The sequence below is a fragment of the Triturus cristatus genome, chromosome 3_1 (assembly GCF_964204655.1).
Source record: "Triturus cristatus chromosome 3_1, aTriCri1.1, whole genome shotgun sequence".
Classification (NCBI taxonomy): domain Eukaryota; kingdom Metazoa; phylum Chordata; class Amphibia; order Caudata; family Salamandridae; genus Triturus; species Triturus cristatus.
Genome location: NC_140583.1, coordinates 527,723,566 through 527,749,997, shown reverse-complemented (window position 1 = coordinate 527,749,997; position 26,432 = coordinate 527,723,566). Strand labels below are relative to the sequence as shown.

The 26,432-nt window shown below is 48.5% G+C and overlaps 1 protein-coding gene across 2 annotated transcripts in view; it reads right to left on the bottom strand.

Annotated features, from left to right (window-relative positions):
- TICRR (TOPBP1 interacting checkpoint and replication regulator) overlaps positions 1 to 26,432 on the bottom strand; it is a 586,714-nt gene that overhangs the window by 516,510 nt on the left and 43,772 nt on the right. For both annotated transcript variants that reach the window (XM_085644448.1, XM_085644450.1), the window contains exon 2: positions 24,976 to 25,270. In XM_085644448.1, coding sequence (XP_085500574.1) covers positions 24,976 to 25,270 — 295 coding nt within the window. The remainder of the gene's footprint in view (positions 1 to 24,975; positions 25,271 to 26,432) is intronic.

Sequence of the window (26,432 nt, the reverse complement as noted above, 5' to 3'; positions counted from 1 at the left end):
TAAAGGGGCATATTATTTTAAAGAGTTTTCTGGCATTTGACTGTGCATTTTCTGTATGACCATCTATGTGTGTAACTATTCTCATGTGTACTTGTACCGCATTCTTTTGAGCCCCTGTGTGGGTATATAAGGCCCCTGTTCTCTGTACTCCTTAGAATGCCTCCTACAGTGACTTGAGGGTACTGTGTGATGCAATCTCCCTCATCTGAGGTTAATAAAAAAGATGTCTTTTATATTACAGCTTCTGTGCAAATCTCTTCTTTGTTGGTTTAAAAGGACCAGGTGTATCAGTGAATCCCCTGAGAAGATTTTGATTTCTTCAAGGGCCCCTGAATTCTCCAAAGAATTCATTGTCCAAACAGACGCCTCCGAGCATGGCATATGGGCAGTCCTTTCGCAACTCAATGAGGAGGGCTTGGACCAACCGGTGGCCTACATCTTCAGGAGGCTACTCCTCCGGGAACAGCGGTGGAGTGCGATAGAGAGAAACTTTCGCAGTGGTCTGGGCTCTGAAGAAGCGGAGGCAATACCAGTTTGGCTCTCACTTCCTGATTCAGACCGACCACCGGCCCCTCAGGTGGCTCATGCAAATGAGGGGCGAAAATTCCAAATTGTTGAGGTGGTCCATTCCTCTACAGGGTATGGACTTCAGAGTGGAACACCGACCCGGAGTGTACCCAACCCCTTATTCCCTCTAGGGTGTGGGCTTTTCGATTCCGTCGTCCCCGGGGCCTTATCGTCAGGTGTGTCCCATTGGGGATGATTTAAAGGCTGCCCACCCACTATCCCTATCGGCGGTTGTCTATAAGCCGGAGTAGGCCAACTGTGCGTGCCACCAACCCACGAGGGACCTCCTGGTTTCCTCTAGCACTTGCCTGAAGCCGAGACCCGGTTCACGGGCCCCGGCTGCCTCGTCCTCGGGTCCTTCCTTGGGGTACGTCCCGGCGTAGCCTCTGGTTTCTGCCGTTGTTTCTCCTTCGCTCCTTTCCTCGCTTTTCTCCTCACTCTCGCCCTGCTCCTAACTCTTGCTCCGCTCCTCGCTCTGCTCCTCGCTATGTTCCTCGCTCTCGCTCCGCTCCTCTCCTTCTGTGTCCGCTTCCGGTGCTTTTGGGTCCTTCAAGCCCCTCCTCTCAGGTGAGAGTAGAGTCAGTACCGGCAGCGGTGACCTGGTGCCCCGGGGGTCCTTCCTCAATTCCCCCTCGTCACAGTGACACTGGCATACCTGCCACAGGCCTCTGCTACTGCAGTGAGGCCTACCCCTTAATAGGTTAACATTGGGAACACCCTTATGGGATAACTTCTGACTGAGACCTAATAAGTATGTCATGTTTGGTATAGTTGGAATCGTAGGGGGGAACCCTCTCTAGTGGTATATGGGGTTTGGGCACTACTGCTTTAGAAATCCTACTTTTAGAAAGCGGACATTTTCCTGCCTGCACTTAGTTTGTGCACTGCAGACTCCCACCTTTTATCTGCATGCTGATAGTCTTCCTGGGCTGTTAGGAGGGAGTGGTGATGCACACCTTTACACATGAATAGGATGGGCCCGGCTGCCCCATAATAGGCTTAACGACCCTGCCTTTGTCACTGTAGACAGCCAGGAGCCAGGTCAGGGAAGGCAGGGAACACACCAGAACCCCCTAGACCCTTCCAGAAGCTTCTGCCCCCTTCTAGTGACTGGGCACCAGGGAATAAAAGGGAGGGTCCAGGCCACACATCCTTGTTACACTACTGGACCACGAAGAATCTCTGCTGGAGTGTAGACTGCTGTGCCGGGAGGATTGCTACACTGCTGAGGCTGACTGCTCCCAGGAACTGCTGCCCCAACTTGCTGAGCTGCCCTATTGCCGGCTGATCTTGCCCTGACAGGGAGACTGAAGCAACATCTCCAGAGTGTCTCCATAATCTACTACTGACTGTTCCCCTGCCTAATGGGAGATTCATAAAGGCAACAACATTTTATTTCCCTCAAACTGCCTCTGCAGCGCTGGGTGTGCAAATCACCGCCGCCGCCCGGGTCCCTGAACGGGCTGTCACCTGTAAGCGCTGCGGAATAAGTGCTGTGGCCAGAAAATCACCGCCGCCGCCCGGTACCCTGAACGCGCTGTATCCTGCAAGCGCTGGGAGCCAAAGTTCACCGCTGCCGGAAGTTTGCCCGGGCACCTAACCGCATTGTAACCTGAAGCGCTGGGAGCCAGAAATCACCGCCGCCGGCCCGGGAGTCTCAGGAGCACCGCGTGGATTCCCCCCCGCTGTCGTCAGAGGGAAGCCACACTAGGATTGGTGCCGGAAGTTGCCCAGCAACAGGAGAGCGTCACCCAGGGAAGTCGCGCCGGAGCCGAGGAAGCGCGAGGCGTCCAGACCCGTCCCCAGCTGCTGCCGGTGTCAAGACAAGGAGAGACCGTGCCCCCTCCCGGTAACCGCTAGGGCCAGGGAGCATGCGTGTTACCACCTGAGGTGAGGGGGGGTGCAGTACTGCGGGAGAGCGCTCGCGGCCTCCCGCCTGGATCAGCTGGGACCGGGGCCATTGCACTAAATACAGCAGGGGCCGATTACCAGTAACAGCCTGACTTTTTGGGGGCAGCATACTTTCAGTAAGCACGGCGGGGGCATGTTAACCCTGAAAACCTAAACCCCTGTGGCAGTATTTCCACTGAAAGACACCTTACGTAAGCCAAAGAGTGGGCGGGGGAATCCCACACTAAAAGACCCTTATCTGGGGACTGGGAGGAATACAGTCCCTGTGCACATTTTCTTTTCTTATTATAAGCCCCGAGACTGAACTGGTAACTACACAGTTTGCCTAAAGGACTACCAAGACCTGCAAGATTGCTTCCTTTCCACAGAACACTGTCAGCAAACATTGCTCATAAGAGCTCCTGCTATATGTTGAATTTTTATTGTTGATCTTGCCTAAAACATCGATAAAGATGCTTTTATTTTTATAAAAACTGGTCTAGTGTCCTTTTTGTGGTATCTTCACTGTGTTATTGTGGGGGTGTGTTGCACAAGTACTTTACGCGTTGCCTCCTGGGGTTAGCCTACCTGCTCTGCGCCAAGCTACCAGAGGGTGGTCTAGGGTATTTTGAGACCTATCCTGTCGGAACCGGTGATCCCTACTTGGACTACGGTACATACCCCTGCCAACTAGAGACCCCGTTTAACACTCTTCTTCCCAGAGTGCTAGGTCTCCTGTGTGTCATGGCCCTCTGTGTGCTCTTCTTCCCAGAGTGTTCTGTTGCCTGTGTGCCATGCTCTCTATTTGCTCTTCATCTCTGATTGTTTTGTTTCTGGGTGCCACGGATCCCAATGTGCTCTTCTTCCCTTAGTATGCTGTTGCCTGTGTATCATGGCCCTCTATTCCCGAGTAGTCTATTTCATGTGTGTCATGCAGTAGCGGCCGGCGTGGGGTGGGGGCGGGGGATGGGTCATAATAATTATTTTTTAAACCTACCTTTCTGCCGGGTCTTGCGTATTCACTACTCCTGCCCTCCTGCTTCCAACAGTAACAGGAAGTAGGCAGTCAGGCTCTCTCCCCATAGCCAATCACAATGCTGCAAGCAGAGTTGTGATTGGTTGGGACGGTGCTCAGCCAGGGGCTAATGGGGTGGCCATGTTCTTCACGCGGGCTGCACTGCAGCCTACATGGAGAAGGGCAGAGTGCGCATGACTGGTTTGGGTGGCTCGGGGGGGCCGACCAAACAGTCTTTGCGCACTCAGGAGTGGGCAAACCACTCCTCTCCAGCCCAGCTCAAATAGCAGAGCAGCCCTATCCACCGGCCTGCCCGCAATGTGCAAAGAAAACATAAAATGTTAATAACTAAAAGTTATTACCATTTTATATTTTGGCTTTCTCGCACTGTGAGAAAGAAGTGGGGGGACGCTCATCCGCCCAAGTGGAGAAGACACCCCTGGTGTCATGGCTTTCTATGCGCTCTTCTTTCCTCAGTGTTCTGTTGCCTGCTTGTCATGCTCCTCTATGTGCTCTTCTTCCACGAGTGTTGCGTTTCCAGTGTCATTTCTCTCTATGTACCCTTCTTCCCTGAGAATTCTGTTTTCTGTGTGTCATGGCTCTCTATGTGATCCTCTCCCAAGAGTTTTTTGTTTCCTGTGTGCCATGCCCTCTATGTGCTCTTCATCCCGGAGTGTTCTGTTTCCTGTGTGCCCTGGATCTCCACCTGCTCTTCTTCCATGAGTGTTACGTTCCCAGTGTGTCATTCCTCTCCATGTACTCTTCTTCCCTGAGAATTCTGTTTTATGTGTGCTATGGCTCTCTATGTACTCATCTTCTTCAAGTTTTAGGTTTCTTGTGTGTCATGGCCCTCTATGTGCTCTTCTTCCAAGAGTGTTAGGTTTCCTGTGCGTCATGGCTCAATACATGCTCTTCTCCCCACAGTGTGTTGTTTCCTGTGTGTCATGGCTCTCAATGTGCTCTGCTGCCCATGAATTCTGATTCCCGGAGTAGGATGCTTCACCATACTTTACAGTCCTGTGTGATCAGAGCGCTGTTTCCTTGTGTGCTGTCCCGCCCTGTGAGCTTTTCTTACTGGGTGCCCTAGCTCCCCGCTTCCTCTGCCACTCTGAGTGTTCTGCTTTCCTGGTTTCTCCCTTTCTCTCCGTGTGCTGCTTCTTTCTCTACAAAGCTTAAGTAAGCACTTTGTTTCCAGTGTATCTCTGCATGTTCTCCTCTGTGTCCCTGGCTGCCCTGCTTGCCTGTCTTGCCTATGCTCTGCTACCCTGTGTAATCAGCCTCAGTCAATGCTTCCCTTTATCTTCTGATATCTTGAGTGCTATGCTTCTGTGGATGATACACAACCATACACTCATGCTCAGTAAGGCCTGCTTGCCTGTCTGTTCCTTTTACCGGTGTCTCCTGTTGGCTGCTTTCAATTTCTGTGTGCTTCCTGCCTCTTAATGTCCTCTCTCCCTTAGTGTTCTTCCCTTCTTTCACCTTTCCTTCTCCATGGGCCATATCATGAATGGATTTGATGGCTCAGCAGAGACCAAAGATCCTGTTTTATGCACCTGCAGTGCATAAAGTGAATGAATTTAACCCAACATTTCTTTGAGTTAGTCCTTTATTTTCAGATAATACAGCTCGGTAACAGTGAGCAGGATTAGCCTCTTTCAGTCTAAAAGAACGCAATAACTCAGGGAAATATCTGTTTAAAGTAATTCAATTTGCACACTGCAGGGGCTGTGTCATGATGGGACGAGTGCCTGATTTTTTTTTAGGTCGAGTATTCGAGACCTCTTAGTATATAATTATAAGTGTATGTACTTTATGGGCTCTGGAGATCAGCCCTAGGGCTGGTCTGCTTCCGCTTAGGGACTTTTTTCCTGCTCAGCTGCCTCTATTTAACTGTATTGATACATAACGACCAGTAGAGGTCAGTAAAATACCAGAATTGCTTTCTGCTGATTTTCTGGCAACTGCCTCTATTTAACTTTCTTGATAGAAAATGACCAGCAGAGGTCAGTAAAATATCTGACTCACTTTAGCATTCTTTAAATTCCAATCCATATAAATAGTCTTCCACGAGCACCTGGGACAATAATATTTTTTTTCAAATCTTGTGTTTTCAGTTATATGACCACCGAAGGACCTGATTTTATATTAAAAACAGAGCTTTGGACCATACCATTTCCAACTGAAAGGTAATATTTCTCTCCATGTGTTCCCATACCTGCCATTATTGCTTTTGGCATCTGCTTTTTGCGTTATTGTTTTTATGCAAAATGCAAGGCTTTGTAAAGAAACATAACGCACTGCTTTTGATATATTTGACATATTTTTAATTTCTTTTTTAATCGTCCCTTTTTCGACAAAGGGGAGGGTGTTATGCGACTTGCGTTTAACTTTCATTTTAGTTCTCCTGCTAACTTATCCTCATTTTCTAATAGTGCTTTGTGCATGGCTTTCTATTGTGGGAACAGCCCTTTTCACATTTTTTTTGGGTAGGCGTTGTCTCCATGTAGTCTGCGCAGTTAGTTCTAGGGTCGCAAAAATTTAGATAGAAGCATTGTTTTATTTTCTGTGCTCGCAAACAGGCAACATTTCTGCTTCAGTCTAATAAAAACACTGTTCTGCACTTTTTACACAGTTTGATTAGCTTGCCTTATGAATATTTAAAGCATGTTAGTAACAGTACGCCAGAGTAATCACGGAATGCTGCTGACATGCAGACTGGCTGTCCCCGACCTTCATCCTGATATGGAAGATAGCTGTACATTCCGGAGTGCATCTGTGGATGCACGAATCCTGGCTTCCTAACATACACTATCAAGGTATAGGGTTAGGTCATTCCAACAGACCGTGCAGATGGGTACTCCAGATATGCTCTCTTTAGCATAGAGCCTTGCAACAGATAGGAGTAATAACATTAGCACGGTTATGAACTACCATGGTTGAATTGTTTGTATTTTCCACTATTCCAATGCTCATTACAATAATGTCTCATCTTTCTTACAATCACAGTTCATGTTTCATTTGCAAAGATTAGAACGTTTTAATAAAGGTTTGAAAAAGCAGGTATGTGGAATTCCATAGCCTGACGCCCAGGACATATTGTTTGGGGTCAAGGACAACAAGTTTTCATGTGTATTTTGTCTTTGGGAAAAGTAGGCCCAAACCCCGGCAGCACAAACCCTTTGGCTGCCAGTTTACAGTACCACATTATGGCTCAGAGAAAGGCACTGATTGCAGTTAAGGTAATATTTGTGTTCATGTGTTAATGCTGTTCAAACTTGTATTTATGGTTCATTAATGAAAAGCATTTACTATAAGGTGGAGTGCTCAAAGCAAATGTTGTAAGCTCAGAATGCACTACTGACAGAGATTCCATTATAAAAATGTATACACACATTTTCAATGTTTAGCAATATGAGGCTATGTATAATGCTCCCAGAATGCTCTCCGATTAGATGCAAATATTTGCAGAAGCTTGAAAGCAAGATTGATGACTCTTTGCTTTCAAGATAAAATGTTCACAAAAAAGAATTCAAAAACATTTCGCTAAGCTACTGTAAAATGTTAGGTACCATTTCTTTGCAGCATCATTTACTAAAATGTGTTGATGCATGCTTGTATTTCCCCAAAATATTCATAATGGAAAATCAGAGTAACCAGTTTTAATACGATTATGGGAAACATACGAATAAACAAGCATTAGTAAGGGCAGTAGGTCTGAAATTGTTGGCTAGTCTTTTGGTTTTGTCAATGCGCGACTTGTTTTGGCATGGTTTCTGTAAAATCTTATTGTGTGGGAACTGCCGGGCCCTAACCATTAAAAAAAACCTTGGCAAAAGCAAAATTAGTTTTTTGGTCTCAAAAAGCACACATTGTCACAGTAGTTCCTGGCACTAAAAAAAATGACTGTGTCGATATGCTCCTTTTGAAAGAACAGAATGCTGTCACTCACCGTGTAGCTAGTTGATTGAAAGAGAGAGAGAGAGAGAGAATTTTTACAAACACAAAATGTCATGGTTCATGCCAGACCAAATTAGGGGCCCAAATATTAAATAAAGTCTCGAACGTGCACCAATGTCCTTGCATTAAGTGCAGATATACAGCTTTCGTGAATTCACAAAACTCTACAGAAGTAGGCAAAGACATATTACTGCTATAAAATATTTGTGAACTGCATTTTACCATGAGCAAATACGCAGGTGTAGATTTGCTCATGCGAAAATCTGAGTGTTTGAAGTTCACTTTCCCTCCAACGACTTTGTTCCCAACCCTGGAAGTAGTATTACGTCTGCCATTGTCGGGAGTACATTTCCAACCTTTCTCAGTATATGAAAAGATTAGAGAAGAGTTGGTGAAAACCCTTAAAACATGCATGTTAGTAGGTTTGCACAGGCTGAAAAGGGAATTCCAACCTGGAACTATTGCTTACAATTACATTCAGTCCCAGTATGTAGATCTGCGGAAACGTGGCAACATAAGGGAAATGCTAGTATTCAACCCCTACTATGGAAGAAGTCCTGGCATAATCAGGGAGGCTATTTCAGAGCTCTTATAGGAGATTGCTGCCATAATTTGTCAGTGCATTACATGGCACAAAAGGGACAAGTGGATTTTGTTACAGGACAAGTAGATGTTTTAAGCAACCTGCCCCATGGACAAGTAGATATTTTATTAAATTCCACACCACAGAAAAAGCAAAATTTTATCTTTTCTTTGTGATATTTTGGACATGCAAAAGTGACAAAGGAAACGGTTAGATCTGTTTCCAAGATTTTGTTGGAATCTGATAGTCACATTCGAGGTTACCGACAATATCGTATAGTTTCTTACCTGTCGGTGCAGTTTTGCAGCTTTAAGACTTTCTGGATTCACTATGCTGTGTATTATTCCACCATCTAGTGATTGGGTCCGGAATTGTTGTATTTCTTCTCTTTTTTTCCGTGGCCCAGGTGGGCGCCGACATACCACCATTGGTGCCCTTTCATGACGTCTAGGCGCTTTCTCCAGAAGCTCCCACTTTTGGTCGCCATCTTCGGATTCTTTTTTAAAATGTTTCTTCTCCTTTAATATTGTTCGTCCTGTTTTAATATTCTAATATTCTTACTCCTGTCTCATCTTTCTGGCGGAGAACGGTGGGATCGCTAGTGATTCCAGAAAGTCTTCAAGCTGCAAAACTACACCGACAGGTAAGAAACTATACGTTTTGCAGCGTGAATCTTTCTGGATTCACTGTGCTGTGCATAGACTTTGTAGCGGTTTGCTAGGTTTGTGGTGGCTGGGTGGAAGATGAGCGTTGGCTACTGAATATGTGTTGCAAGACCTTCTGTCCCACTTGTACTTCCTTGTTCATCTGAATATCTACGCAGCAGAGCTTAGTGAACGTGTGCACTAAGGACCGTGTTGCTGATTGGCAAATGTCTTGAATAGGCGTATTTGCTAGAAAAGCAATTGTTGCTCCTTTCTTCCTTGTTGGGTGAGCATGTGATGCTCCTTGTAATTCTTGCCCTGCCTGTTTGTAGCAGAATTGTATGGTTTGTGCAATCCATTGTGCAATGGATGGTATTTTTGGTAACTGGTCGTCGCAGAAAACTGCTGGCAAAAGACACAAAGAATTGCTTTGTTTTCCTGCATTCTTTTGTCCTTTCTATATAGTACATTACTGCCCTCCTGGCGTCCAGTGTGTGTAACGCCGTTTCTGTGCTTGTGGTTGTTTTTTGGGAAAAACTTGGTATTTGTATTGTCTGGGTTTATGTGGAACCTTGACACCACCTTTGGCATGAAATGTGGGTCCGGTCTCATTACGATCCTGTCATTGTGTATTTGTAGGTAGGGCCCTTGTAGTGTTAGCGCTTGCAATTCGCTTACTCTTTGTAGTGATGTGATAGCTACTAGGAAGGCTGTCTTTAGCGTGAGCATATGCAGTGTTTCTTTATGAATAGGCTCAAATGGTGTCTTCATCAATTGAGTTATCACTACATTGAGGTTCCATGCTGGAGGTGGCATTCTGTTTGGCGGTGCGATCCTTTTTGCCCCTTCTAGAAATCTCTTTACTACTTGGGAAGTAAAGACACTCTTCCCTGTTTCTCCACTTGTGTAAGCCACTATTGCCGCTAAGTGCAACCTTAGTGATGTGTAGCTTAGTTGATTTTGTAGTAGATGTGTTACGCACTTCAGTACTGTTGTTTCCTTGGTAATCCTTCTCTGTAGTTTCTCCTTAATGCACCATTCGGAGAATCTTTTCCACTTTGCTACGTAGCACTTCCTTGTGGTAGGCCTCCTTGCCTCTCTTAGCACCGCCATAGAGTTTGCACACCTCAAACTACCAGCAAACACAAAGTCTTCAGGAGCCATGCTGCTAGGCTGAGGGTCTCAGGCTCTGGGTGTAGCCCCCTTCCGTTTTGCATCGTTAACAGGTCCTTTCTTGTGGGGAACCTGTGTGCAGGTGCTTGTGCCATCTCCATAATCTGTGAGAAATCAGGCTTGTCTGGCCCACTGAGGTGCTATCAGTATTAGCATCATGTTGCTAATTCTGCATTTGTTTAGTATCTTGTGTAGCAGTGGTATCGGTGGAAAAGCGTAGGCTAATGTCCCTGACCAGCTTATCCATAGCGCATTCCCTAGGGACCGTTTACACGGTTATCTGGAAGCGAGGTTTTGGCATTTTGGTGTGTTGCAAATAGGTCTATTTACGAGGTTCCCTATTTGTCGAATATCTTCTGGATTTCTGGTTGATTGACTTCCCATTCGTTGGATGCGGACGTCTGTCTGCTGAACCTGTCTGCTTCCACATTGTCCTTTCCTGGTACATGCATTCCTAGCAAGTCTATTTGCCTTGGAACCGCCCATCTTCTTATGTCCTGTGCTAGCACTGATAGTGTCACTGATTGTGTTCCTTGTTGTTTGTTGAGGTAGAACATGGTGGTTGCATTGTCTGTTTGGATTAGTACCCTGCATCCGTACAGTTGTTTCTGAAAGGCTTTTAAGGCTAGGGATACTGTCTTCAGCTCTAGGTAGTTGATATGTTTTATCGCATCCTGTTATGACCACAATCCCCTTACCTGGAGTGTGTTTTTGTGTGCTCCCCACCCCAGCCTGGGAGGCATCTGTTGTGATGGTCACTGTAGGAGTTAGCTGTGTGAATGGTTTTCCTTGTGTTATGTTCTTCTTCCACCACGCTATTTCTTGCTGTCCTGCTTGTGTGACAACCACTAGATCTTCCCAACTCCATGTAGCCTGTGACCATTGTTGTTGGATCCATTCTTGGAATGGACTCATATGGAGGCAGATATTTGGGACCAAATGTATGCATGACGCCATCATTCCCATCAGTTTGCCCACTATCCTCACTGTCAGAGCTTGACCCTTGTGGTAAAGACATGTCGCCTTCAATACTGCCAAAGTTCTATTTGTGCTCGGAAACACCTTGCCCTGTATGGTGTTGATCTCCGCCCCTAAGACTATCTTCACCTGTTCTGGTTCTATTGATGACTTTCCCCAATGGATTGAAAACCCTAGTTGGAATAGTGTTTGTATGATCTCTTGCATGTGCCACTTGCATTGGTTGTATGAGTTTGCTTTTACCAGCCAGTCGTCGAGGTACGGGTATACATGTATTCCATGCCTCCTTAAGTGTGCTGCAACGGCTGCCAGGCATTTTGTGAATACCCTTGGTGCGGATTGGAGTCCGAATGCCAGCACTGTGAACTGGTAGTGAGTCTTGTTGATCATAAACCTTAGTAGATGTTTGTGTTTGCTGTGGATATGGATGTGTAAGTAAGCGTCCTTTAAGTCGATAGTTGCCATGTAATCCCCTTCCTGTATTTGGGGTTTTACTTCTTGAAGAGATGTCATTTTGAATCTTTGAGTTTTTATGAACTTGTTAAAGAACCTTAAATCCAGAATTGGTCGTAAGGTTTCGTCCACCTTTGGTATGAGGAAGTAGTGTTCCGTTTCTTGGATGGTACTATTTCTATGGCCCTTTTGTTTAGAAGTTCCTGTGCTTCTTGAAGTAAATGAGAACGCTCCTTTGCGGAGTGTACTCTGCTGTTCAGTCTCTTGTTTGGAGGTGGTTTTTCTAGCTCTATACAGTAACCGTATTGTAGGAGGTTTAGTATCCATATGTCTGATGTGATCTTCCTCCACTCCTGGAAGAAGTGTTTTATCCTGCCTACTACCAGTGTTATATGCTGGAGGAACTGTTGTTGGTCTTGAATTAGTTCTCGGCTTTGTCTTATCCTTTGCTGCACCCCTAGAGATGTTGACTGGGTGTGAGTTGGTCTTACAGCGGAGTCACTTGGATGTAGGTTGTCGAACCCCTCTCTATCCGTTTCCGCTTCCTCGTGCGCGCCATCGAAAGGATTGTCCTCGGGCTGGTACTGCCAGTTTTGCTGCTGCTGTCCCTGCTGTTGGCCCTGGTTACCACCTTGATAACTCTGTTGGAAGCTTTGGTGTGGTGTCACAGGTTGGTGGCTCCCCATACCCGCTGTTCTTCTTGAAGGTGTTTGTTGGAAACAGCCCACTCCCACTCCGCAGGGTGGTGGTGGACTCCCCGAACACACTGTGGTAGCTTGGCTCGAGTGGTCAGGAAACAGGCGCAGTGCTAAGCATACAATATACCCATACAATAACCATGCGTGCATCCGTTCCAAAAACGACTCTACACCGTAAAAATTATGAAAATATTCTTTCTTTATCTTTTTCTCTTAGTTGCTGATTGGAAAAATAAATAGGTCAATCACAATATACAAGTTTCAATTAGTGCAGGTCAAATAAATATTGGCTGTTTGATGAAATAAAGAGGGGTGATCATAAATAACAGGGCATAAATACAAGTGCAATATATACAGACAATTAAATACTTTGAGGCAATAAATACTGTACCAATAAATATTGTACACCAACAAGTCCTGTGGACCTATAAATATAGTGAAGCAATAAATAGGTAAAAACTCAATAAATACAGTACCCCCAATAATTAATTAAAAGTATACAGCAACACTCATGTAATCAGATGACACTTCAATTCTTAAGGGCTGATTTGGCCCAGGCACAGCTTGTAGGGTTGTGGAAGGCTTGAGGGGGGCTACTCCCTGGCTGGGACAAGGCTGAGGCCTAAACTGAGGTAGATCAAAGGGGGGAATACCAGTGCCCTGGCTTTCTCTCTCCACACAACCTCTCTAGGTTAGTCCCAGTTCACCCCAGGCACAGTCAGGTTGGTTTCAGCACCTCCCTAGCCCCTTAGAGCAGTCTCTCAGGTCTCCACAGGGCCTTAGGCGCCCTCTACTCCACTTACTGCCCTTTTTCTGATGTTCCGACGCCGCTGGAGTCGTGTCGACGCCGTGAGGCGGTTCGGTCTCGGCGGCCTCGGCACAATGTCAGTTCTTTGTCGACGCCGGTAGGCGGTTCCGGTCCGATGTCGGTGGCCTCGGTTCGATCTCGACCTCCGATTCGACGGCGTCGGGCAGTCTCTTCACGATGTCGACTTCGGGCGGCTCCGGTCCGATGGCGCTCTCGGCTCCGATGACGTCGGCCGGCCTGGCCTCGATGTCGACTTCCGGCGACTCCGGGGTGCGATCCTCACCCCCGACCTCCGGTGCTCCTCCACACAGCTTCCGGGCGACTCCGGAGTGCGATCCTCACTCCCGACCTCCGGTGCTCCTCTACCTCGGTCTCCGACGACTCCGGAGGGCGGACTTCACTCCTCCGATGACGCCGCTCGCTCGACCTCGGTTCACTTCCTCCTCGACCTCTGGTATTCCTCACGACCTTCGTCGGCGCCCTCTCACGACCTCAGGCGGCTCCGGGTACGACGTCTGCTACTTCAGTCAGCGCCGCTTCTCCACCTCGGGCTCCAGGTCTTCAGGCTACTCGACGCCGGACTCCAGGGAAACCAGTTCTCAGGTCAGAATCTTGCTGTTTTCTTGGTTCTAAGGCCTGTTCCTGCTGTCCAGGTCCTTAGGATAAGTTTCTTCTGTCTTCTTCCCACACAGGGCTATAGGCTGGGATCCATCAGTAGGGACAAGTATCAAGGGTGGGTTTATGGACCCCACTCCAGGCACAAGTTTCCACCCCTGCTGCTTCACTCCTTCCTCCTTCACTGTTGTGCTCCTCTCTCTTCACCAGTCAGGTGCCAACTGCCAGCTCCAACTGCCAACTGCCTCTCTTATCCTCCCAACATTCTAAACGGTCTCCAACTGTCACAGAGTTCTGGAATCTCCTGGAATGTTCTGGAAGGTGCTGGTAGGTTCCAGTGGATGCTGGTGATGTCACAGGTGGCCACCATTTTGTGCTCCAGGCCCTCAGACAGAAGTTTCAGGGGTAGCTAAAATGGCTCCCTGAATCTGTAGCAACACGAAAAAGTCTGGTGGTTCCCAAAAAGGAAAAATTCAAACAGGGTTTGAGGCAAAAGTGGGACAAAATAAATAATGATGAGGAGGGACCACCCAAAGGGCTGACAGGTCTAACACGCGTCCCCCCCAGCTGAAAGTGGGGAGAGCTACCCAACCCCTTGGGAGTTCTCATCACTAAGGCGGAAATACCTTGAGAGACCGTCTGCATTGGCGTGGTCCACTCCAGGCCGATGTTCCACCTGAAAGTCCATCCCCTGTAGGGAAATAGACCACCTCAACAACTTGGGATTCTCCCCCTTCATTTGCATCAGCCAACGAAGGGGTCGGTGGTCGGTCTGAACTAGGAAGTGCGAGCCAAACAGGTATGGCCGCAACTTCTTCAGAGCCCATACCACTGCAAAGGCTTCACGCTCTATTGCACTCCACTTCTGTTCCCTGGGAAGTAGTCTCCTGGATAGGAAGATCACGGGTTGATCCAGACCCTCTTCGTTGAGTTGCGATAACACTGCCCCAATGCCATGTTCTGATGCATCTGTCTGGACAATGAACTTCTTGGAAAAGTCTGGGGCCCTTAAGACCGGGGCCTCGCACATGGCTTTCTTCAATTTCTCAAAGGCTTGCTGACAAGCCTCCGTCCAGACTACCCGTCGAGGTTGTTTCTTGGACGTGAGCTCCGTGAGAGGGGCTACGATGGTACCGTACCCCTTCACGAAGCGGCGATAGTATCCCGTGAGGCCCAAAAATGCTCGGACCTCAGTCTGTGTCTTGGGGGGTTCCCAGGCCATGATGGCCTCGATCTTCGCCTGGAGGGGTTGCACCGTTCCCCTACCCACCAAGTGTCCAAGGTACACTACCGACCCCTGCCCGATCTGGCACTTGCTGGCCTTGATCGTCAATCCAGCTTGTCTCAGGGCCTGGAGAACAGCTTGCAGGTGACGCAAGTGATCCTCCCAGCTGTTACTGAAGACGGCTATGTCATCCAGATAAGCAGTAGAGAAACTCTCCATTCCGGTGAGGATCTGGTTTACCAGGCGCTGAAACGTGGCAGGTGCGTTCTTGAGCCCAAAGGGCATCACACAGAACTGGTAGTGGCCATTGGGCGTGGAGAAGGCTGACCTTTCCCTTGCTCCATCAGTCAAAGAGATCTGCCAGTACCCCGATGTAAGGTCAAAGGTACTTAGATATTGGGCAGCTCCCAGCCGGTCAATTAATTCATCCGCCCTAGGGATCGGATGAGCATCAGTTTTTGTCACTGAATTCAGTCCCCGGTAGTCCACACAGAACCTCAGTTCTGGTTGGGCACCCGGTGGTGCAGCTTTTGGTACTAACACCACCGGACTGGACCAGGGGCTGCTAGAAGGTTCAATCACTCCTAGCTCCAGCATCTTAGTGACCTCACTATGAATGCTGGCCTTCACCTTGTCTGACATCCGGTAGATCTTGGACTTCACAGGTGGGCTGTCTCCTGTGTCCACGTCATGGACGCACAGGTGAGTCCTACCCGGGACAAGGGAGAACAACGAAGAGTACTGCCCCAGGGCCTGGCGACAGTCCTCCTGCTGTTCAGGAGTTAGAGATGGGGAGAGAATCACTCCCTCCACCGACCCATCCTTTTCCTGAGACGCAAACAGATCAGGGAGAGGCTCGCTTTCCACGTCCTCTCCTCCGTCAGTCACCATCATCAAGATGACTTCGGGCCTCTCGTGGTGGGGTTTGAGGCGGTTGGCATGCAGCACCCGCAGGGGCTGACGAGGGGTCTTCAGGTCCACCAAGTAGGTAGCCTTACCCTTCTTCTCCAACACCTCAAAGGGTCCTGACCAGCGATCCTGGAGGGCACTAAGCTCTCCCGGTTCGATCACCCACACCTTCTGGCCAGGCTCCAACTCCACCGGGTGAGCGTTGTGGTCATACCACGCCTTCATTACTGCTTGGCTGGCTTCCAAGTTGTCAGAAGCTTGCTTCCACAACTTAGCCATTTGGCTCCGGAAGGCCAGCATGTAGCTCACCACATCCTGGGGGAGCTTTCTGGGAGTTCTTTCCCATCCGTCTCTCACCAGGTTAAGAGGTCCACGTACAGGGTGCCCATACAGAAGCTCGAAGGGGCTGAAGCCCACTCCCTTCTGTGGCACTTCCCTGTAGGAAAAAAGTAAACAGGGTAGGAGGACGTCCCATTTCCTCCGCAGGCTTTCAGGCAGACTTCTGATCATGCCTTTTAAGGTTTTGTTAAACCTTTCCACCAGACCATTGGTCTGGGGGTGGTAAGGAGTTGTGAACCGGTAGGTCACTCCACACTCCTTCCACATTGCCCGCATATATGCTGACATGAAGTTGGTCCCCCTGTCGGACACAACTTCCTTGGGAAAACCCACTCGGGTAAAGATTCCCATCAGGGCCCTAGCCACAACAGGTGCTGTTATGGTCCTCAGAGGTATTGCCTCTGGGTACCGTGTGGCATGATCCACCAGAACCAGGATAAACCTGTGACCAGCTGTAGTCGGTGGATCTAATGGACCCACAATGTCGATGCCCACCCTTTCAAAGGGGGTGCTAACGACAGGAAGTGGTTCCAGGGGAGCTTTCAGCTTCACCCCTGTTTTCCCACTGGCTTGGCAAGACACACATGTCCGGCAGTAGGTATCGGACGACACTTTCATCTGAGGCCAATAAAAGTGTGGGACAAGACGGGCGAAGGTCTTGTCTTGCCCCAGGTGTCCTGCCAATGGTATCTCGTGAGCCAACTCTAAAAGGAAGGCTCGATAACGTTGAGGAACTACCAAGGCTCGTGACGATCCATGTAGGGGTGCCTTGGGTTCACTGTAGAGGAGGCCATCCTCCCAGTAAACACTGTAGTTCCCTTCAACGTTCCCTGCTGCCTGGGCTTCGGCCTGTCGCCTCAGCCCCTCAAGGGTAGGGCACTCCCTCTGGCCCTGGCAGAATTCCTCCCTGGACGGGCCTCCCTCCACGTGCCACTCGGCCGGGATGGGTAGGTCCTCCAGGTTGGTAACGTCCCCCTCCGCAGACTCCTGGCCCACCACCTCCGGTGGCCTATCCGTCCTACGGGGTGGAGACGCCGAGGCAGGCTCCTCCTGTCCTCGGTTCTTCCCTTGACTGGCAGCTGGCTGGGCCTTTGTTCCAGGCTCCAGCCGGAATGAACTCCCTCTTCGGGTAGTCTCGGACCTTGTGCTAACACAGGCCCAGTCAGGTGTACCCAGCATCTCGGTGTGAGTCCGGTATTCCACCTCCTTCCAAGCGTTGTGCTCCATGTCATTGCCCAGCAGACAATCGACTGGCACGGCAGGGCTTACGGCAACTCGAAGTGAACCTGCAACCCCCCCCCATTCAAAGGGAACCTCGGCCACGGGATAGTGGCCTGTTCTGCCGTCAGCCATCGCGGCTGGGTGGAGTACATCGGGAATTACCTGCTCTGGAGACACCAGCTGGCTACGCACCATAGTCATACTGGCTCCTGTGTCTCTCAGAGCCTCCCCTCTTTGGCCGTTGATGGTGATCCACTGCCCATACTTTGCGGTATTGGCGGGCACCTGGATCTTAGAAACCATCTCCCGCTCTCCCAGGGACACTAAAGTGACACCCGCCCACTCCCTTCCCTTAGTTAAGGGCATCTCCTCCCCGAGCACTACACTAGCTACTCCGGGGGGCTTTCCTCCAGTGGGAGGGGGTGATCGTTTCTGACACTTCGGATCTCCTTTATAGTGTCCAACGCCACCGCACTCGTAGCAATGGACAACCCTTGGCTGCTGACTCTGGCCAGGATTAGGGTTTCTGGGTGGGTTAGCCTTAGAGGTGAATCCTGTTCCCTTCCCTTGGAAGTTATTTTGGGGGCCTTTGGAGAACTCCTTTTTCTTTTCCCCTCCTTCTTTCTTCTGGGGGGCGCCCTGTCCGGCCTTTTGAGTATCCCCTCCAGTCCCCCTTGTGGACACCCGGGTACTAGCCCAAATGTCCGCCTCCTCAGCAAGCTTCCGGGGGCTGGTCAGCTTGCTATCCACCAGGTGTTGCCGCAGTTCAGGGAAACATTTCTCGAGTAGGTGTTCCTTCAGTACTAGGTCAAACAGCTCCTCGTAGTTCCTTACTTCACTGCCCTGAATCCAACCTTCCAGTGCCTTCTTTGCATAGTCCAGGAAGTCCACCCAATTCTGTGTGCCCAGTTTGTGACTACCCCTGAACTTCTGTCTGTACTTTTCAGGTGTTAGTCCAAACTTTCTGATGAGCGCCAGTTTCATGGTGGGGTAGTGGGTCTGCTCATCCTCTTCGAGGGCCAATAAAGCATCCCTACCAGCTGGAGGCATGTACTTATACAATCCCCCTCCCCAGTACTTCACTGGAACCCCATGGGCCCTCAACGAGACCTCATAGGCTGCTAGCCACTTGGCGATGTCGTCACCCGCCCCATAGCTAGCTACTATGTCCTTTGGCAGGTAAGGTTTGGGTTCCCTGGTGGACTCTTGGATTTGGCTGCCACCATTAGGAACAGTTGGTGCTCCAATTCTTAGGATCTGAAGCTCTATCTCTTTCAGTCTTATCTCATGAGCCATCCTCTCTTTCTCCGTCTCATGAGCCAACCTCTGTTCCTCCTTCTCCTTCTCCAGCTTTGCTAAATCCCATGTGAGCTGTCTTTTCTCTCTCCGATCTGCTAACTCCACGCTGGATAAGCCCCCGCTAGAGACAGTGCTGCCCTTCCTAGAAAGTGTCCTGGGCCCTGCGGACAGGTTCCCCACCTCAGGTTGGTACATCTCAGCCCCCTCGGGGTCAGGCTCTCCATCCCTGTCTTCTTCCTCAGCCTTGCTTTCCCTGCGTGCCTCCCCCCAAGCCCTTAAGCTGGTTTGAAGTGCACCCTTCTTTGCTCCTGGGGGACAGTACACCCCCTCTCGCTGGCAAAACTCCCTGAGTTGGGCCACAGTGTACGTGTCTAGATTTTCAAGAACAAACTCCATCTTGCCCACTCAGGTTAGAGGACAGGTTTTGTGCAGTAACAATGCAGGGGGGTACCTTTAATAATACCTCCTCCCACCACCAGAGTAAATTTGGAAAAAGCAAAAACCCACAATTAGGAAGGCCGCTTTGAGAAAACTCCCGGTGTAGGCCTATGGACTACCCACAGTTATTGTTGAGTATATGTAGGCACAGCTCTATCCCACCACTGAACACCAATTTATGTTGGAAACAGCCCACTCCCACTCCGCAGGGTGGTGGTGGACTCCCCGAACACACTGTGGTAGCTTGGCTCGAGTGGTCAGGAAACAGGCGCAGTGCTAAGCATACAATATACCCATACAATAACCATGCGTGCATCCGTTCCAAAAACGACTCTACACCGTAAAAATTATGAAAATATTCTTTCTTTATCTTTTTCTCTTAGTTGCTGATTGGAAAAATAAATAGGTCAATCACAATATACAAGTTTCAATTAGTGCAGGTCAAATAAATATTGGCTGTTTGATGAAATAAAGAGGGGTGATCATAAATAACAGGGCATAAATACAAGTGCAATATATACAGACAATTAAATACTTTGAGGCAATAAATACTGTACCAATAAATATTGTACACCAACAAGTCCTGTGGACCTATAAATATAGTGAAGCAATAAATAGGTAAAAACTCAATAAATACAGTACCCCCAATAATTAATTAAAAGTATACAGCAACACTCATGTAATCAGATGACACTTCAATTCTTAAGGGCTGATTTGGCCCAGGCACAGCTTGTAGGGTTGTGGAAGGCTTGAGGGGGGCTACTCCCTGGCTGGGACAAGGCTGAGGCCTAAACTGAGGTAGATCAAAGGGGGGAATACCAGTGCCCTGGCTTTCTCTCTCCACACAACCTCTCTAGGTTAGTCCCAGTTCACCCCAGGCACAGTCAGGTTGGTTTCAGCACCTCCCTAGCCCCTTAGAGCAGTCTCTCAGGTCTCCACAGGGCCTTAGGCGCCCTCTACTCCACTTACTGCCCTTTTTCTGATGTTCCGACGCCGCTGGAGTCGTGTCGACGCCGTGAGGCGGTTCCGGTTCGGTCTCGGCGGCCTCGGCACAATGTCAGTTCTTTGTCGACGCCGGTAGGCGGTTCCGGTCCGATGTCGGTGGCCTCGGTTCGATCTCGACCTCCGATTCGACGGCGTCGGGCAGTCTCTTCACGATGTCGACTTCGGGCGGCTCCGGTCCGATGGCGCTCTCGGCTCCGATGACGTCGGCCGGCCTGGCCTCGATGTCGACTTCCGGCGACTCCGGGGTGCGATCCTCACCCCCGACCTCCGGTGCTCCTCCACACAGCTTCCGGGCGACTCCGGAGTGCGATCCTCACTCCCGACCTCCGGTGCTCCTCTACCTCGGTCTCCGACGACTCCGGAGGGCGGACTTCACTCCTCCGATGACGCCGCTCGCTCGACCTCGGTTCACTTCCTCCTCGACCTCTGGTATTCCTCACGACCTTCGTCGGCGCCCTCTCACGACCTCAGGCGGCTCCGGGTACGACGTCTGCTACTTCAGTCAGCGCCGCTTCTCCACCTCGGGCTCCAGGTCTTCAGGCTACTCGACGCCGGACTCCAGGGAAACCAGTTCTCAGGTCAGAATCTTGCTGTTTTCTTGGTTCTAAGGCCTGTTCCTGCTGTCCAGGTCCTTAGGATAAGTTTCTTCTGTCTTCTTCCCACACAGGGCTATAGGCTGGGATCCATCAGTAGGGACAAGTATCAAGGGTGGGTTTATGGACCCCACTCCAGGCACAAGTTTCCACCCCTGCTGCTTCACTCCTTCCTCCTTCACTGTTGTGCTCCTCTCTCTTCACCAGTCAGGTGCCAACTGCCAGCTCCAACTGCCTCTCTTATCCTCCCAACATTCTAAACGGTCTCCAACTGTCACAGAGTTCTGGAATCTCCTGGAATGTTCTGGAAGGTGCTGGTAGGTTCCAGTGGATGCTGGTGATGTCACAGGTGGCCACCATTTTGTGCTCCAGGCCCTCAGACAGAAGTTTCAGGGGTAGCTAAAATGGCTCCCTGAATCTGTAGCAACACGAAAAAGTCTGGTGGTTCCCAAAAAGGAAAAATTCAAACAGGGTTTGAGGCAAAAGTGGGACAAAATAAATAATGATGAGGAGGGACCACCCAAAGGGCTGACAGGTCTAACAGTGTTAATCTTCTCATTCCTCTGAACTGTAGTGCCCCCATGGGCCTAGCTGTCTCACTGGACTTCTTGACCTGATTGAGTATCTCGTCAACTGGAGCACCGAAAAGCTGTTCCCCGTTGAAGGGTGTGTTGAGGATGTGGTTTTGTACTTCAGTCTTGAAGCCTGAAATTCTTAACCAGGCATGCCATCTCTCAGTTAACCCCAGCATCATCTGCCTGCTTGATGTCTCCGCTGCATCCAGGGCCGACTTCAGACATGTATTAGCCATGTTCTTGCCTTCCTCCACCAGGTGGCTCACCCTTCTCTGGTATTGCTCTGGCAGATGTTTTAGGAGTTCGCCCACTTCCTCCCAGTACTGGTATGCGTGCCTGTTCATGAGCGCATTAGAATTGACGATGCACCATTGGATCGCCGCACTCCTTTCAATTTCCTCCCCATTAGGTCCATTCTACCGCTCGTCTTGTCTGGAGGTGGTACTGTATTTGTGGGTATATTGGCCCTCTTCCTAGCAGGGGATGTTATGATTGAATCCGCTGGTACGGATCCCCTAATATACATAGTGTTCTTAGAATAGTGTTTGTATTTCTTCTCAGCCCTTGGAGTTACTGATTTACACATTGCAGGTTCCTTGAAGACCTCCTTCCCCTGGTCCAGCACACTTGGGAGCATGGGTAGGAACAGGCTTATTGTCTGGGATGGTAATGCCTCCAACAGGAAGCAAGATTGAGGTTTCTCCTCCTCTAGCTGCACTCCATATGTGCCTGCAGCCCTCTTAATTACCTAGTTGTAGATTCCCATGTTGTCCGGCAGCAAAGGCCTCGAAGGATAGGGGATTCGGCTTCGAGATCATGCCACTGCAAGTCTTGCGCCTCCGAGGATGTCGAGCCCTGGTAAGTTTGTTAGTCTTCCTCACCTTCGGCATCGCCGTAATACAGGTCTTCCTCCTCCTGTTACTCGACTAGTTGATGGTCCTCGGTGCACCTTTGGGCTTCGGCGGAGTAGTGAACTGCTTCATCTTCTCGTCAAAGTCCCTCTTGCGTTGCAAGATGCTCGCCATTTCGGCCTTGAGCCCCTTCTTTTTCTTTTCCATCTCGGACATGTGTTCCGCGTCATGAGTTTCAGCCTCTCGCATCGCGGTTGTCGACGTCCAAGTAGAAGCCGCTTTCAAACGTTCATTTTTCGACGTCAAAGAGTCCGTTTCGAGACTGCTCTTTGATGCCTTTGCCTTATCTTGGGTTTTCGCCGTTTTTGAGTCCTTGGATGCAGTTGCGGATGTAGAGTATTTTGACGGCAATGCTCCTTCCGAGGACTTGGACTGACTCTTTCGAGTATCAGTGGAGTGCCAGGGGTTTGACGACTCTCTTACCTCCTTCCGCGTTTTCTTTTCGACCTCAACGACTGTGGCGTCCTCCGGCGATGTTGTCCTCTTCTCCACTGGAGAGGCCCGAATCTCGGAGCGATGGAGGTGTCCCCTAACCCTGCATGTTGTAGTTTGCCCTTCTTTGCCTCTCTCTTACTCGGAGGGTCTTCGGAGTGAATGCCACGCAGGCGTTTCAGTCCTCGCTTCGATGGTCGAGCAGCAGGCAGAGATTGCAAACAGGGTGTTGATACTTCTGCGCGTACTTGTGATGGCAGTTGGCGCAAAATTTAAAGGGTATTTTGTCCATCACTGTGCCCAGGGAGTCCCCTGCGTGTGCATTCTCTGTAGAACTAAGTTCTAGAGGTTTCTCTCCTCTTTCGTTGTCCCCGTTGCGTGTCTCGTAGTCCGATATGTTCTACAGTGATTTTTCAATTTTCCTGTTGTTTTCCATGGATTCTTCTCCCCAAAGTTGTGGAGCTCCTTCACTGACGATCCAGACCAAAAGCGGATAAAAAGAATCTAAAGATGGCGACCTAAAGTGGGAGCTTCCGGAGGAAGCGCGTCGAAGTCACGAAAGGGAACCAAATGGTGGTATGTCGACGCCCACCTAGGCCACGAAGAAAAGAAAAAAAGAGAAGAAATACAACAATTATGGACCCAACCACTAGATGGCGGAATAATTCACAGCATAGTGAATCCAGAAAGATTCACACTGCAAAACTTTAACTATAAAAGTTTAGGATATTTACAGATTTTATAAAAAAGACTCAGACTATGTATTAAGAGGTTTTCCTGTTCTAAATACGCAGCCCTCCTAGATTAGTCGGAACTGTATAACACTAGCATCATTACGGTGAAGGAGGGCTCTTCATCCTTTGTGCGGCCATAATCTCTGAAACTTTATCAGGCATTAGAAGGGCTTCAGAGCTGAAAAATCGTTCTATTCTGGCAAATCTCTGAACCCTAGAGGTGCTCTGCCACGGGAACATTATGAAAGTTCACCTGTGTTCCTTCACCAAACAGATCATGTTTCTCCAACACCGACTGCGTTGGGTGAGGAATTTTAGTCTGTTCCAATGCAGCATCCGCGCTAAGGAGGCTCCGAATGAAAAGGAAACGGAGCCTAGGTGGGATTCAATTCTTGTCACTGTCCAAAGCCAACATGCCAAAGCCTGGAGGAATGAGCTCCCACCCACTCTCCTTCGAAGCATAGTCACACAAGAATGGAGCCAGCTTTTGATCCAAGACAGCAACTGAAAGTTTATTGAGAAATGGGACATAATCTTGTGGTTTGTGTGACCAGGCTTGAAAACTGAAGGCTCTGGTGAAGAGATCAGGCCTAATCACTGTATATATGAGGAGGAATTTTGTCAGCCCACTCTAAAAATATGGCTATGATGCACAGAAAAACAGGAACCAACGTCTGCACCGGTATGTACCCAATACACTCTGGTGTCACCATATTCAGAGGCACAGCCGGAGCAGCATGGCTGTACCTGGTGGTACTGGAAAGCTATTGCTGAGGAAAAGCTTTCCGTACCAGTCTGAAGCTTGAAAGCATAATTCAAAAGGTGAGATACCTGGAGGAAAATGTATTCTTCAGGAATTAACTCTCTTTATACAATCACATACGGTTGAGTCGACAGTTATGTTGTCAATTCAGACTAAAAAATAAAGGACTTTGCCTTCTAGGGAGGTAGGCCTTTGCAGGTGGACAATTAAACAAAATGCACTTTAAAACCAGTATAATTATACCCAACGGTGACTACTTCGGTCCAGGTCATCACGGACACTGACTTCAGTCCTAAACCTTTCACCTAAAAATCATTGATTTCATGTTTCTTAATCTAATTATATCAATGGACTCAAAATAAAAAAGTGCAAGACTCTGAATCATGGACTGAAAAGAGTGTACGTAATGACCAGGAAGAAGGTGGGAACTCTGCTCTGCAATTCTTGCGTTACTACTTTACCCACAACATCGCGGAGTGTTAACTGCCATCTGAACAAAATTGTTTATGCTACCATCCTAAATAAATGTATATATCCATTTCAGGTTTAAATGCACCTAAACAAGTAATTAAAGAAAATTAAAAAAAGTTACTGATAAAAGCTCTGTGAGAATATATTGTCTGACATAGGATTCAGAATCATTTAAAGGTCTACTTTATAGCAATACTGTACGGAGGTGAGATAAATCCCAGGTACTGAATCATCATGTCCCATAAATAAATACACTGGAAAGCCCTTCTTTTTTGGGATTTAAGATTAAATAATACCCTCACAATTATAACTCAAGATAACTTCACTTATAACTTAAGATTAAAAAATACGGTCATAATAACTCACCAAGCTGGACTCATGTGCACAGAGAATGAGAAAACATCTGTACGTTTTGTGCTAACCTGGGCTAGTATCGAACACCACAAAACTATAGGAGGCTTTATGGACAGCACCAGTTTTTACTTGTTTACCTATTCACAAGTGAATATGCTGTTGTGTCAACATATCTAAATGGTCTGAAATAATTGGATTATTGTCCAAATTAATCGAAACGTTTGGCCAACAAAGAAAAGAATCAAAAGAAGGTTCATACAGTAAATATAGATTAAAGTAACTTTAGCAAAGAATATCAAAATTAAAGAATATGATACATAATTACCTTGTCTTACGAAGCCTAATGTTCCTTCTTGCAGCGGGAATGATGCAAGGTAGTCAAGGTCATTGGAGAGTACACAATTTAAAATAGAGTCCAACGGGAGGTCTGGAAAGCATAGTTCGAATTTAGAAGGTCCAGAGCTTCCTTTGCAAACAGTTTGATTTGCCTCTTCTTGACGTGGACAAAAATCTTTACGTGAACAGTGAAAAAATGTTTCGAAAGGCAACATTTTGCCTCCAACTAACTGAAGTTGTTCCATCAGTGTCCAGTAGCCAACATGATCTGGAAATTCGTAAACCTGAAATGATTTAGAACACAAAGTTAGCAGAGCTGCAAACTCAATTAACATGCATATCAAATGTGGCCTCTGTTCAAAATTTCAAGCAAACAAACAGCACCACAGGTTATAAAACGTAACCAACAAACATCAGAGTATCCCTCTGCCTAAAGAGGGAAAAAAGGGGGGTTGAGGGGCTTGCGTGCCACGACTAAACACCAACTCAGTGGGAACAAGCATTGGCATAGCCAATAGGTCTCGCTTTTGGGCCCTTATAAGTATTTAGTTATGCAGCACAATATCCTTGGTGCAACAACATTAACTGTTGCATGGTTAAACACTTATAAGGTCCCAAAGGCGAGACCTATTGGCTATGCCAATACTTGACACACTGCTGACACCTGAGCAAACAGAGAGCCCACGGACACCCTGATGACATGCAAGCATGCAGGGAGCCCAGGGATACTCTGCTGACACCGAAGAAAGCAGAGAGCCCACAGACACACTGCTGACACCCAAGCAAGCAGGGAGCCCATGGACACACTGCTGACACCCAAGCAAGAAGGGAGCCCACAGACACACTGCTGAAACCCAAGCATGCAGGGAGCCCACAGACACACTGCTGACACCCAAGCTAGCAGAGAGCCGACTGCCACAGTGCTGATAGCCAAGCACACAGGGGGCTCAACAAGCTGCTGACGCCGAAGCACACATGGGGACCAACATGCTGCTGACACCCAAACAAGCAGGGAGCCCTTCACTCTGCTGTATCAAAGCCGATCAAACACAGGTCTTTGCAGGAAGTGCTTGTGTGCTGGCAACGAAAGGTTAAAATGGGTACAGAGCAGTGAGCTGTGGGACACGCGTCTTGACGATAGCTCAAGCGAGTATCCTACAGAAAGGTGGGATGGGGGTTGCTAGGGTGGATACCAGGGCCCTGCAACCGACAGAGGGCCCAGACGAGGATAGAAGTAGAAAACGATGACATTTGAGCATGGAGGGTGTTACACCGAAGCCTGTATTCTTCGATAATGCAAGTATTGCATATTTAATGTGCCACGTCCATAAAAAGTAAAGGAACTCACAGAGAATAGTCACATGGAATACTTTAAGGCACCTGCAGTTTTATAGATAATAAAGCGGCTAACAAATAGAGTGGGGGCTATATAATACAGTACCTAAA